This window comes from Cyprinodon tularosa, unplaced genomic scaffold (genome assembly GCF_016077235.1).
Source record: "Cyprinodon tularosa strain WSP-4 unplaced genomic scaffold, ASM1607723v1 ctg143, whole genome shotgun sequence".
NCBI lineage: Eukaryota > Metazoa > Chordata > Actinopteri > Cyprinodontiformes > Cyprinodontidae > Cyprinodon > Cyprinodon tularosa.
Window position 1 is genome coordinate 996,451 of NW_024038254.1, and position 12,316 is coordinate 1,008,766.

The window sequence follows — 12,316 nt, forward strand, 5'->3', positions numbered from 1 at the left end:
ATGCCATGTGTGCGCAATTACGCATACAGACCATTTGCACCTTCTTTTGAAACGTGTTAAATATAGAGTCAGATACCGTTAGCAAAATTGCTTTCAGGTTTGATAAATCACTTTGCGAGTGCTAAATTAATATATTTACATGTTCTCCTCCCACAAGACGCACTTTTGCGTGTAAACGCCCCATATTGCATATTCATTGCAGAAAAAGTACTAAATGGATAAGAGGCGCTATTTAGCACGTTTTAAAGACCAAATCCTTTTAGCACGCTGTTGATAGATCAGTTTGTACATTTTTTAGCATGCGCAGTGAAATAGCTCACGTTTTAATACACGCAAACCTTTGATAGATCCGGCCCATAGAGTATTAATAAGAATTTATAAGTATTATATATTTATAAGTATTTTATATTGTTTGATGATAAACATTTTGATGGGCTGTGAAAGGTTAGTCATTATTTTGTTCCTACAAAAAAAAGGAAAGAATTACACTGGAAAAAAGGTTGTATTAATGAATTATTTATCTTTGTTCATCTTTAACTTTAATGTTTTTTTATTTTTGTGACAGGATTTTCTGTCTCCACACCTGAAACTGTTCAGGGACAAAAACTTTGGCAAGCTTGGAGGGAACATGGACCTCACTGTGCCTGTTATCAACATGGATGAAACCGAGTGCGGCATGAAAACGCAGTCCATTGATGTCACTAGTGGAGTGTAAGTGACACCTGTTAACATCCTTGCAGTTTTCATCTTTATCCAAGTAGCTCATAAAAAAAAATACGTAAGCATGCTCTATAGGAGATATAAAATGATTCCTTAGCATATGTTTTAAATTCTAGTAATTTGCATGCTTTATAATCCTGTCTTAGCATTCAAGTACATAATAAGCTACGAGTTCCTGCAAAGCGCTCTTAGCGGTTTACTGCGATTCTTCTTTGTTTAAGTGTAGACAGCAGAACTGCCACACCCAAACAGACAGGTTTAGACATATGCTAAAATCCACTAATGTTTTAGCCCACTGCACTTCCCCGTTTAGGTGTGCTTATGTTGGAGCATGCCACCTCACACCCTGCTGTGGTGTGGGATAATTGTGAAATTCAGTTAGACTATGTGTAGAGGAGGTGCATGCTTTTACTCATGAGCTCTTTTTATACACTTGGCTAGAAAACTGGAAAACAACCGAATATAGATGTGGTATATCTTGGTGGCTTCTATTTAAAGTTTTTTTTATGTTGTGATCAGTTAAATAAATGTGGAAGTAAACAAACTGGGAGCAAATAGAGATAATGAAATGCAGAACATGCAATGGAGACTTCTGCTTCCCAAGGGAGAAACTAATGAAACTGTTATTACTGCGGAGCGGAACATTCTGTCCTTTACAAGACAAAACTCTCACAGCACTGAAATTCTTGCTGTGCCGCTAGTATGCTATTATACTACACCGCCTTGCTCATGCTAGCTGCCATGCCTGAGAGCCTCTGATTGGCTCTTATGGGTTTGAATTCTACTTGCAACACACACAATATATCCTCTAACTCACATGTTCTTTCCTTTTTTTTTCTTTTCCTACCATTTCAAAAGCAGCACGGTTTTCCATGATAATTTTAAACATCACATTTTTTAAAGAAATAAAAAAACTGATAATCCATCACGTGACAAGCTACCATTTATTTTGGATTCTGGCCAAACATCTTTGGCATTCAAAAGGACTGTGAACAACTTGGATTCCTGCGGTGTTCTTTCTAATGCACTGTGGTCACGTCAAAGCCTTACCTGTCTCTATTAATTAAATTAAAATGAAACAATCTTTATATTTGTCAAAGAGATCATGCTAATTATTTTTTTAAAATGTTTGTCCTCAGCTGGGTTATATTTGAAGAGCCAGCCTTCTGTGGTGAGTCCTACATCCTGGAGAAAGGCCTGTATGGGAGCCCGGAGGACTGGGGTGCACTTCAGCACAAAGTTGGCTCAGTTATGCCTATCCTACTGGTAAGAGCAGTGACTCACAGGAAAACCCTGAAATCCCGTTTTATTTGCTTTGGTGGAAAAAGTTCCCCTGTTGTTACTCATACGGTCCACCAATGTGTTATTCCTTGACATTTTGTTGCTAAAGCAGTCAGTGTTTTTGTTTGGACAGAGCGGTTACATGAGCATATGTGATGAGATTTCACTTCCTCAGCGCTGCTCATACCCTCCACATGTGACCAGTCACAACATTCATACTTTTAGCTTAATCTAATAATAAGGCGGAGCAGAGAACTCTCTTAAGTTCTCATACAAGCTTCTGAAGAGATGTTATTAAACTCAGGATTATGAGTCACCTTAAGAATGAATTTGTGGCATTTTGAAAGGGAAAATTATAAGAATGAGCATGACAATGTTCCAAAATACGAAGATGACTCATATAAAGCTGTTTTGGCCTTAAACAAGAGGATAAAGAGGCACTGTTTAAGCAGTGGAATGTGGCATAGCAGCAAGAATCAAGTGAAAATAATAGATTTGCCTTAGATGTAAGACATAATAATTCTTCCTAAACCAACACAGGAAAAAAGAATGGAAATCAGAGAAATCGGCATATTACATTGTCTGGATCGAGTAGCTTGAATCAAAACAAGCAAACAATAGAAAACATAAAAAAAATACTAGAAATTCAATACGCCTAGTATTGCAATATAAAAACTGCTTGCTTAAAATGAAGCAATCTTGAGTTAGTTGTGTTAATAAAGTCCTGCTTCAAATATAAATCATTCCTGTCGTTATTTAATCGAAGACAGTCTGTTAGGTCGTAGCATTCAAACCTAAAATGACTTGTATACTATTTAGGCTGTCAGAGTATAAGTATAAAAGAATATGTCATATGGGCACTGAGTCATGGTTACTAAAAACAAAGACAAGTTCCTCTATCTGAGCTAAAATTACAGCCTTCATTCCCATTATATAATAGACCCTACAATATCACCTACTGCCTGCCTGTATTGACTTTATGACAGGTTCTACTGTAACTCTAGCTTATGCTAACTACGTAGCTGGTTAAACACTAATGTTATCATTAGTGAAAAAATTCTTTCTTTGCATTTTTGTTTTTTACAAATTTAAACTTTAATAAATGCACGGAAGTGCTCAGTTAAAGGGAAAAATTTCGGATTTTTCAAAACGCAACCTTAAAAACTTTGGTGTTCATTTGGCTCAACATCTGAAGTCACTCTGCTATCTACAGCTTAAAGTGTATTACACTTAATCTAATAGGAAGAAAAACTATTTGTGTTTTGAGATGGACCTAATATGAAAATACCCTGGTCAATCTTAAATATCTAATCCTGTATAATAATCCTACTACTAAAAAAAAGCTGTCCTATGCGGACGCACAGTATGTACTGTATATATCCCATGCAACTTTTTCCTTCCTTTGGTACCTTCTTTTTCTTTTACTATTTGAGCTAATGTAAATTTCTCCCCAGTGAAATCAATACAGTCAACCAATTAATCAATCAATTAATAAACTAAGGATGGTTAAATCAAGTCCAGTATCCAGTGTTTTAAATGTGTTCTGAGTCAAAAAGACCCGAAAAATCTTTCATTTGTTTTTTCCTGAACAAATTGACAACAACCTTAGAATAAAACCAGGCTCTAATTTTATTGTTGGTGGGATACACCTAAAATATGCAGGACCCTGGCTTCTTAATAGTTGAGATGAACTTGAGAAATTCTTTGATAACCTGCTTTAAACTTGAACAATTGTATCTCTAACCTTTCTGCTGTGTTCCTTGGTTCCTTCATGTTTTGTTTTACTAATAACTATCTGAGGTCTTCATAAAAACATATGACTTAAAACCTTAAATGCATTAGACACAATTTGAATCTGTTCCTAATGAAATGACTACTGAAGGCAATCAGATGGAATGGATTTTATTCGGATGCTAGGATTAAAATGGGTGAATAGAAAATGCACACAATACTTTTCATATTTTTTTAAATAATTTTCTTTCCACCACATCTGTGCTTTTTTATGTTGGACCATCATGTAAAATATCACTGAAATGAATGTTTATGGATGTAAAACGATTTATAAACCTGCAACTCTGAACTTTTAAACCAGAATCCATTATTTACAAGGACTAACTCATGTCTAGTTTTTAAACAAAGCTCTTTTTTTTGCTGGTTTCCATTTGAAATCATGAGGAAAACTATATTGAGTGGCTGCTTTCTATTAAATTCAATCAATTTATAGACATTGAACTTATCAACCACTGACTCAATCTGAGAATATTTTTTTAAGTAGATAAATAAAGAGCTGGAGGTTATTGCTGGCTTTTAACGAGTTCACAGATATTGATATAAAGTTGGACATATCTCAGCCTTACAGGGTAGTTCTATATATTTTAATAGCAGGCAGTGTCAGCAAACCCTGACCAGTCTATCAGCTTTATTCGAGAAACTGTTAAGGTCATGCTTTATTCATAAGCAGGTTTGTGGAATCTTATTAAAATGCAATCCATCGTCTTTCTCTAAGGCTAACTGATAATAAAGCTGATTTTGAGACCATGCAAAACCTCCCAAAGACACTGAGTCCAACTAAGCCCTTACAAGGAAGCAAGAGTTTTGATTTACACATGGATACACAGCTCATAATGACTGGCAAAAACATTTTTGATAATAAGGCATAGTTGGTACTTTAGTTTTCTTTATGATTTTATTACCGGTAGGCTGATTATTTTTAATCTGTTTATTTTTTTCTTTACTTTCAGGATGATTTTGAAAACACACCCAAGTTTAAGGTAGGCTCTAAATCAAAATGCATGGCGAAAAATGTGAAATGTTTTTGTTCTTCTGATCTGATGATGTTTATTATTATTATTTTTTTGTGTGTGTGTCCCTCAGGTGCAGCTTTTCTCAGATTCTGGTTTCCAGGGCTCTGTCCTTGTCCTGGAGGACAGTACAAACTGCCTGCAGGATGGTTTTTCAGTTGGTTCCTGCAAGGTCCTGGCAGGGAGGTGAGCAATGCCACACATTGTAGAGAAAAACATAGCACCGTAGCTATTTTTGAGTTATGACACAGGTTGAATCAGTAGTGCTTAAACACACTTTGCGACAAGCGTTGAAAATTGGAGCTTAAACGTAGATGACCTTGTATGATCGGCAGAAACTGAAGCTGAATAGAAATGTTTTTCAGACTCCTAGAGCTCTACTTTCTAGTTAGTATCTCAAATGGGCGCTGGTTCAATTGCATATGAATGTTATACACTGTTTTTTGTAAACTTTATTATGTTTTTTTATTTAATCTAACAATGCAAAACGAAATGTAAAAAACAAGAAAACTTGTTTTTAATTCTACTTCTTATTTTTCCCTTTAAACTGATGCCCATCTTCATGCAAACGCTCCGCAGCTGGGTGGCATTTGAAGGGAAGAACTTCACAGGAAAGATGTATGTGTTAGAAGAAGGAAGCTACCCAGATCTGAGGGCGATGGGCTGTGTCGGTGGGAGCTCATCAATCCTGTCACTGCAGACTGCTGGCTTTGTAAGTCCTTTTTTTTTATTCTAATGTTAGTCACCCACCCAATTTTTCTATTTACTTATCTTTAAAAGCAATCTTTTAAAACATCCAAGATATGTTGTGTTTCATAAATCAGTATGTAAAAGGTGAAGTCACAGATTATTTGTTTTGTTGACTCTTCGTCCTGCAACCATTTAGGTTATTCTTAGAATAAGAACAATACATTTTTATTGCTTTTTCTTTTGCACACAGTTGAGATGCATAAACTGAAATGCAATAAAATAGAAGTTATAGGTTAGCTTTTCAAAACATGCATAATTAGATTGACTGCCTTAAAGTTTAACCTAAATGATTTTCAAATTGATTAGGAGGCATCAGTCATTGAAAATCCATCTTGTCTGAGTACCTTAACTGTTACATGTGAGGTAGTTTTGAAACAAGATTTAAAAAAAACAAAGTGTACCTCTTACATTAACAAGCTTATACATAGCAACAGGGCGCAAATAACTTTAATGTAGTTATGTAACCCCAAAACAGTGATTTAAATTGCAAAGTGTTTCCAGCTTCAAAATTTTTTATGTTACATTAGAACAAATAAGTGAAGCGGTTCAATTCTTTATCCATGCTCAAAAGCTGCTATCAGTAATGAATAAGACACCGGCATCAATTTGAAAAATAAGACGTCTTTACTAGTTTCCAGACAGCTTGTTTTCCAAGAAGTACAGAGGTCTGAGTGTAGTCGGTTTCCAGGGCAACTTCTGAAACGACTCTTTTTTCAAACTGTGTGACCTGCAGTTTTCCGAGTTTATTAATGCTCTTTCTGGCTTTCTTGGCAGGAGTTTTCTCTGCCATCCATCACTCTCTTCGAGCGTTGCGGTTTGCGGGGGAAGAGGGTGCTTCTCACCGAAGGATCAGTCAACCTTCAGCTGGCTGGAGGCTGCAGCCGAGTGCAGTCTGTGCTGGTGGAGGGGGGCATGTAAGTTTCCATGTAACATTCCATCCAGTGCACACACACCCCACACACGCATATACATAAATATATATATATATATATATATATATATATATAATATATATATATATATATATATATATATATATATATATATATATATATATATGTATATATACATATATATATATATATATATATATATATATATATATATATATATATATATATATATATGTGTGTGTATGTATGTATGTATGTATACATGATCGATAGATATAGCATTACTATAATATGAGGCAGAAGCCTATTCACCCAGGAGTCGATCCACACCTTTGAGCAGAACTACCACCCCAAACATGCAGTTAGAGCTGGAAAGGAATGGCTAATATTAAAGCATCTGCATGCAGTAGAAGGGCCCTTTAAAGCTCAATGGTCTCTGCATCACAACTAGGACACGTTTATCATTTCTGTTTCTACGTTTAACACCCTTTAACAACCTTATGTCTTAGTAAAGTATAAAGTCTTACCCATGCTTCAATGTCAAAACTAGCTATGTATTGTTTGGTAAATAAACAAATCCTAAAGGTCACTTAAAAATCTTTCTTTATTCAATAGCTATTTATAGTTACTGTGTAAATTGATCTATCTATCTATCTATCTATCTATCTATCTATCTATCTATCTATATATATATATATATATATAGATATATATATATATATATATATACATACATATATACTAAAATCGGCTTCTCTTTGACTGGTAACACTATTAAGAAGGGGGTTTACTGATGTATCCATCAACTGCCTCAGCAACATCTGAATTACTCGCAGCTTTACTTTCTGCTTCAGTGAACACCAATATTTATCAATGCACCTGCAGTCCTATCCTGTTTGTATAATTTTTTTGTGTACTTTTTCACACTGGAACATTGACTTTTCCTAATTATTTTTACAACTCTGTGGGGAGTTGCTGACTTGTTCAGCCCCATTACTTCCTTGTTTACCGCCTGGATACCTGCGCAATACCAGATCTGCAGTCACACAGCGTGTTTATTGTGAATATATATTAAAGGGCTTAATTTACTTACAGATTTGGTCAAAATTAATCTTAAAAGAAAAATTATACACCAGGTGGGTGTGGTGATGTTTCAGAAAAAAAAAAACAGATTCAACCTGTGAATTAGTGGCTATAAATTTAAAAAGTCGTGTAACAAGAATATGCCCCTTTAAAATGTACAGGAGCTGTTTTTGTTGCATGTGATGTTGTTTTTCTGATCATCCCATTAGTTATGTTACAACAACTTAGCTACAATCTCTGACTAGATCAGCTTTGCTGGTAAGCTAATTAAGGCTACCCTTTAAGTGTTTATCTGTTGCTTAGGGTGATGTTTAGATCTAGGGGGAGTGGTGTGGGGTGTGGTGCCTACTGGTTAGAGCATTATGCTTGGTTGTCTGAGGTTCTGAGTTCAAGCCCCATTCCCACAGACTGCCACTCTAGTCCCTGAGCAAGACCCGTAACCCCACACTGCTGTCTGGGCGCCTCACAATAGCAGCCCACTGCTCCCCAGGGGGATGGGTTAAATGCAGAAGTGAATTTCTCCAGTGTGAGATTAATAAAGTTCAATTACTATTATTAGTTTAGGAAAGTCAGCTACCTAGAAATATGCAATACTTCCAGTATTATGGATTTGTGAGGGATTGCATTCGAGTCAATGAGTCGATGCAATCAACTGGTTTTCCTTAGATAGAAAACAATTTGACTGGAATATCTGGTGAACTGTAAAGTGCCTTGAGATGACGTGTTGTTAGTTGGCGCTATATAAATAAATTGAATTGAAATTCTCCTTTACATTTATTTTATCTTCTATTCTAAAGATAAAAAGATTTTAAAGCATAAAGAACTGGTTGAGTGAACATGACACGAATTTGCAGAATGTAAGGCAGGTAGCCACCTGCTGGCACACAGTGACTGACAGTTTCATGCATGAGTATGTTTCTGCTGCAGATCAGACTCACTGTGCTGTCAAAGTAAATTATTCTGCCATGGAAGACATAATACAGAGAGCTATTTTTTATTTATCAAAGACAAAAAAAAATGTGTTTGGTCTTATAAGTCTTAGACAAAGCAGTTCTAAATGCATCATTCTTGATAGACTTGAAGCTTCTTGCTCTCCATGGTGATTAGCTGTGTGACAAACCACCACTTGAGGGTTTTATTTAAAAGACAAACAAACAAAATAATCCAAAAATAAATGCCTAGCTTTCTGTTCCTTTGTGAGTTTTTTTAAAATATGCTTTCAAAGGGAATCTCAAAGTCTCCTGTGACACACAGTAAATGACTTTGTGAATTGCCATTTGGAGTTGTTTATCAGATTTTATATTCAGAGTGCTGCCTCAGCACATCTCATAGTGCGCGGCTAACATGTAGATCAGTGATGGAAACCTACTGCTGATGTGTCACATTCAGACTGTAGGCGTTAACCCTGCTGAGGAAATAAAGGTCTCACAGTTTGGCAGAGTGTGTGGAGTGGCACATTCCCCAATGCAGGGCAGACAAGACAGGAAATATGCTCCACATGAAAAATCAGACATTGCCTTAGATAATTTTAAAATGCAACAATGTATCTACCAAAGGTTGGATTCCCCTTGATTGGTTTCGACCTGGGATTTGCAAAATATATATGTAAAAAAAAAAGTGCTTTAATCCATGAAATGAATCAAAACAAAGAACACCAATGCAGTAATTTGAAGTGTATAAAGTGTATTGCAACACAAAAATCAGCTTAAGGTTGAGAAAATACATGTGGATATGTAAGTGCAGATAAAAATGATTATTGGATCACCTTTACCTTGGAGTGAGCTCTGTTCTTTCCCTTTCTTACATCAGGTGGATATTATATGAGGGAGTCAACTATCGAGGTGCTCAGATTTTGTTGAAACCTGGAGAGGTTCCTAACTGGCAGAAGCTCAGCAGCTGGCCGAAGATTGGATCTCTCCGCCCCCTCCTACAGGTTTGCTCTTAGTGTGTCAAAATCTACTTTGGTACTGTAGCTCAAAGCTTGTGTTGAAAATAGACAGCAGCTATAGATTAATCTCTGACCAATCTATTTACAGGTTCATTGATTAATTTTCCATTGTAATAACTGTATATTCCCTTTATTAAATACTGATAATCTGATTTTTCCATTGAAGGTATCAACATTATAGCATTGATTTAGGATTTCTATCCAGGATCCAGCAGCACCTTTGTCTCTTTTCTGTTGTTCTGTTAAGAAAATAGCCTTAAAGATAGACAAACATCAGCATCGAAGAAAACCTGAGTGGTGCATCACCATGATTGGTTGCAACCCTCTTTTTAAAAACTTAATCAGAAAGCAAATAATGGTTTTAATTCTACAAAAAATGCAATTAAACTGTTGAAATGCATTTGCACTGCCTAAATGTCTTTTCTTGTGTGTGCGTGTGTGTGCAGAAACAAGTGTACTTCCGTCTAAGGAACCGGCGGACGAGGCTAATGATGTCACTGACCGGAGATTTAGATGAAATCAAACTGCTGCGGATACAAGAAGCTGAAGAGACGGATGGAATGGATCAGATATGGTCCTACCGGAATGGACATTTACACTGCAGGGTACATAGTACTTGTCAATTTACTGTGATGTCAATGACCAGAGGGTTCTTATATGATCCTTTTGAAATAGAAATTGGATTGCATTATTTTCTGGATCCAAACAACTACGGAATATTTTGTAATAAAGGAATTCCCTTTGCAGCTGGAATGTTAGCATTTTACCTTGAATTGGGGATAAAAGATGCCAATATAATGTCAGTCATTAATTTATCCATCCAGTCTGCAAAATAGTTTTAGTTTAGAAAATGTCTCGCATTAAGACAGTGTTATTTTAGCAATATTTATATGTAAAAAAAACGTAAGCTTAAACAAAGTAAGACCAGTCTTAGATTGGATGAACCCATATTTGGTCAAAAAAAATAGAACAAAAAGATCACCTGATTTGTTAAAAAAAATTAGAACGTAAGTACTGATATAAAAGTTCTGCAGTCTCCTAATACTAAGTACATTTTAATCAAATAAAAATAGATATTCTAATTTAGTTATTTGCCTATACTGTTTTTTAAATTCTATCACATTTATTTATATAGAGCAAATTTACTTCACATCATCTGAAGGCACTTTGCTGAACCAATTCAATCAAATCACAGTCAGATTAGTTACAGAGCTGGAAAACAAACAGATTTCTTAGCATTAAACTTTCCACTTGCTGGTTAAAGCTGATTGAGGAGGAATTTTTAGATTTTGACTGCCTCACATAATTGACATACTATTTTTTATATATATATAATAAAGACACCAGATTAAGAGTGTTACCTCTCTTTCTCATTTTGAACCTGTGTTCAGCTGTTGGAGGACTGCTGCCTGTGTCCTAGTGGCACCGTCATAATTGCTGGAAGCCGAGTGGGTCTTTCCCAGGAGTTCAACAACCAAATCCCCCTCTGGAGTATCACCCCTGAGGGCTTCATTCGCTACAGCCCCACTGCTGATCTCGTCCTGGAAGTCAAAGGTGAGCCTCCGCTATCAACCTGTGACTTCTGATTGTTTCAAGACGTGAAGCCCTCATTGTTTGTCTTTAACATCTAAAAAGTAAAATATCACTGCCACAGATTAATTTACATCAAGCCAGGCTTTGCTAAAGTATCGATACTCCTTGAACTTTTTTTTTACAAGTTACAATTAAACATTTCAATGTATTTTGATGGGAAACTGAAAGAAAGTGGTGCATAACTATGAAGGATAACAAAACAAGATTTTTGAAGGGGTCCCATATCGGACACAGCTGTAGTGTGAAAGCATCACAGGTTTGTTAGAGAAGATTAGCTGAAAAATAGGAATAGATAATAAAGCTTAAAACCTTAAAGGAATAGTACACCCAAAACATGATTAGCCTTCATTTTCTACTCACCCCCATGCTGAACAAAACTCTGGAGTACTTTTTTGATATCTCAAATGCATCTGGAGATCTGGGAGGCTTCTTGCTGTCTGCTGACATTCAAATAATGGAGGTCTATGGTGCCCGAGGCAGAAAGGTCCATAAAAGTCCACAAAAAACGTGTCAATATTCCTCCATACTGCTCGTCCAATGTATTCCAAGTGTCCTGAGTGGGTAGCATCCAGAATTTACTCGAAACGAAGTCATTTAGAATGTTTTTAGAGCATAAACAGTAGTGTATAGGATTTCCTGAAAGCGCGCGCCTGCGAGTTCACGACGCTACGGAAGCCGGGAGACCAAACCAGATGAAAGTCCGCATTCAGCGTCTGCTCTGCCAATAATGCAAGCGTAGAAGAAGAAATGTGCTGTTTACCTGTGCAAAGAAAGAAACAACGAAAGAAAAATGTCTGAGGACTTCAGTGTTGAGGAAGAGCATGAGTTCTTTGCCGAGCTGAGTGCGCACTTTCATCTGGTTTGGTCTGCCGCGGTTTCCGTAGCGTCGTGAACTCGCTTTCAGGAAATCGTATACACTACTGTTTAGGCTCTAAAAACATTCTAAATAACTTTGTTTCGAGTAAATTCTGGATGCTACCCACTCAGGACACTTGGAATACATTGGACGAGCAGTATTGAGGAATATTGACACGTTTTTTTTGTGGACTTTTATGGACCTTTCTGCCTCGGGCGCTGGGCACCTCCATTATTTGAATGTCAGCAGACAGCAAGAAGCCTCCCAGATCTCCAGATGCATTTGCGATATCAAAAAAGTACTCCAGAGTGTTGTTCAGCATGGGGGTGAGTAGAAAATGAAGGCTAATCATGTTTTGGGTGTACTATTCCTTTAAGCACCTCATGCTCAG

The 12,316-nt window shown here is 36.4% G+C and overlaps 1 protein-coding gene across 1 annotated transcript in view; it reads left to right on the forward strand.

Annotated features, from left to right (window-relative positions):
- Positions 1–12,316, forward strand: part of LOC119779144 (beta/gamma crystallin domain-containing protein 1-like) — a 33,617-nt gene that overhangs the window by 19,488 nt on the left and 1,813 nt on the right. Inside the window, exons 14-22 of the mRNA XM_038278682.1 lie at positions 566–711; positions 1,860–1,986; positions 4,743–4,772; positions 4,876–4,988; positions 5,382–5,514; positions 6,327–6,466; positions 9,338–9,461; positions 9,923–10,081; positions 10,868–11,030. Coding sequence (XP_038134610.1) covers positions 566–711; positions 1,860–1,986; positions 4,743–4,772; positions 4,876–4,988; positions 5,382–5,514; positions 6,327–6,466; positions 9,338–9,461; positions 9,923–10,081; positions 10,868–11,030 — 1,135 coding nt within the window. The remainder of the gene's footprint in view (positions 1–565; positions 712–1,859; positions 1,987–4,742; positions 4,773–4,875; positions 4,989–5,381; positions 5,515–6,326; positions 6,467–9,337; positions 9,462–9,922; positions 10,082–10,867; positions 11,031–12,316) is intronic.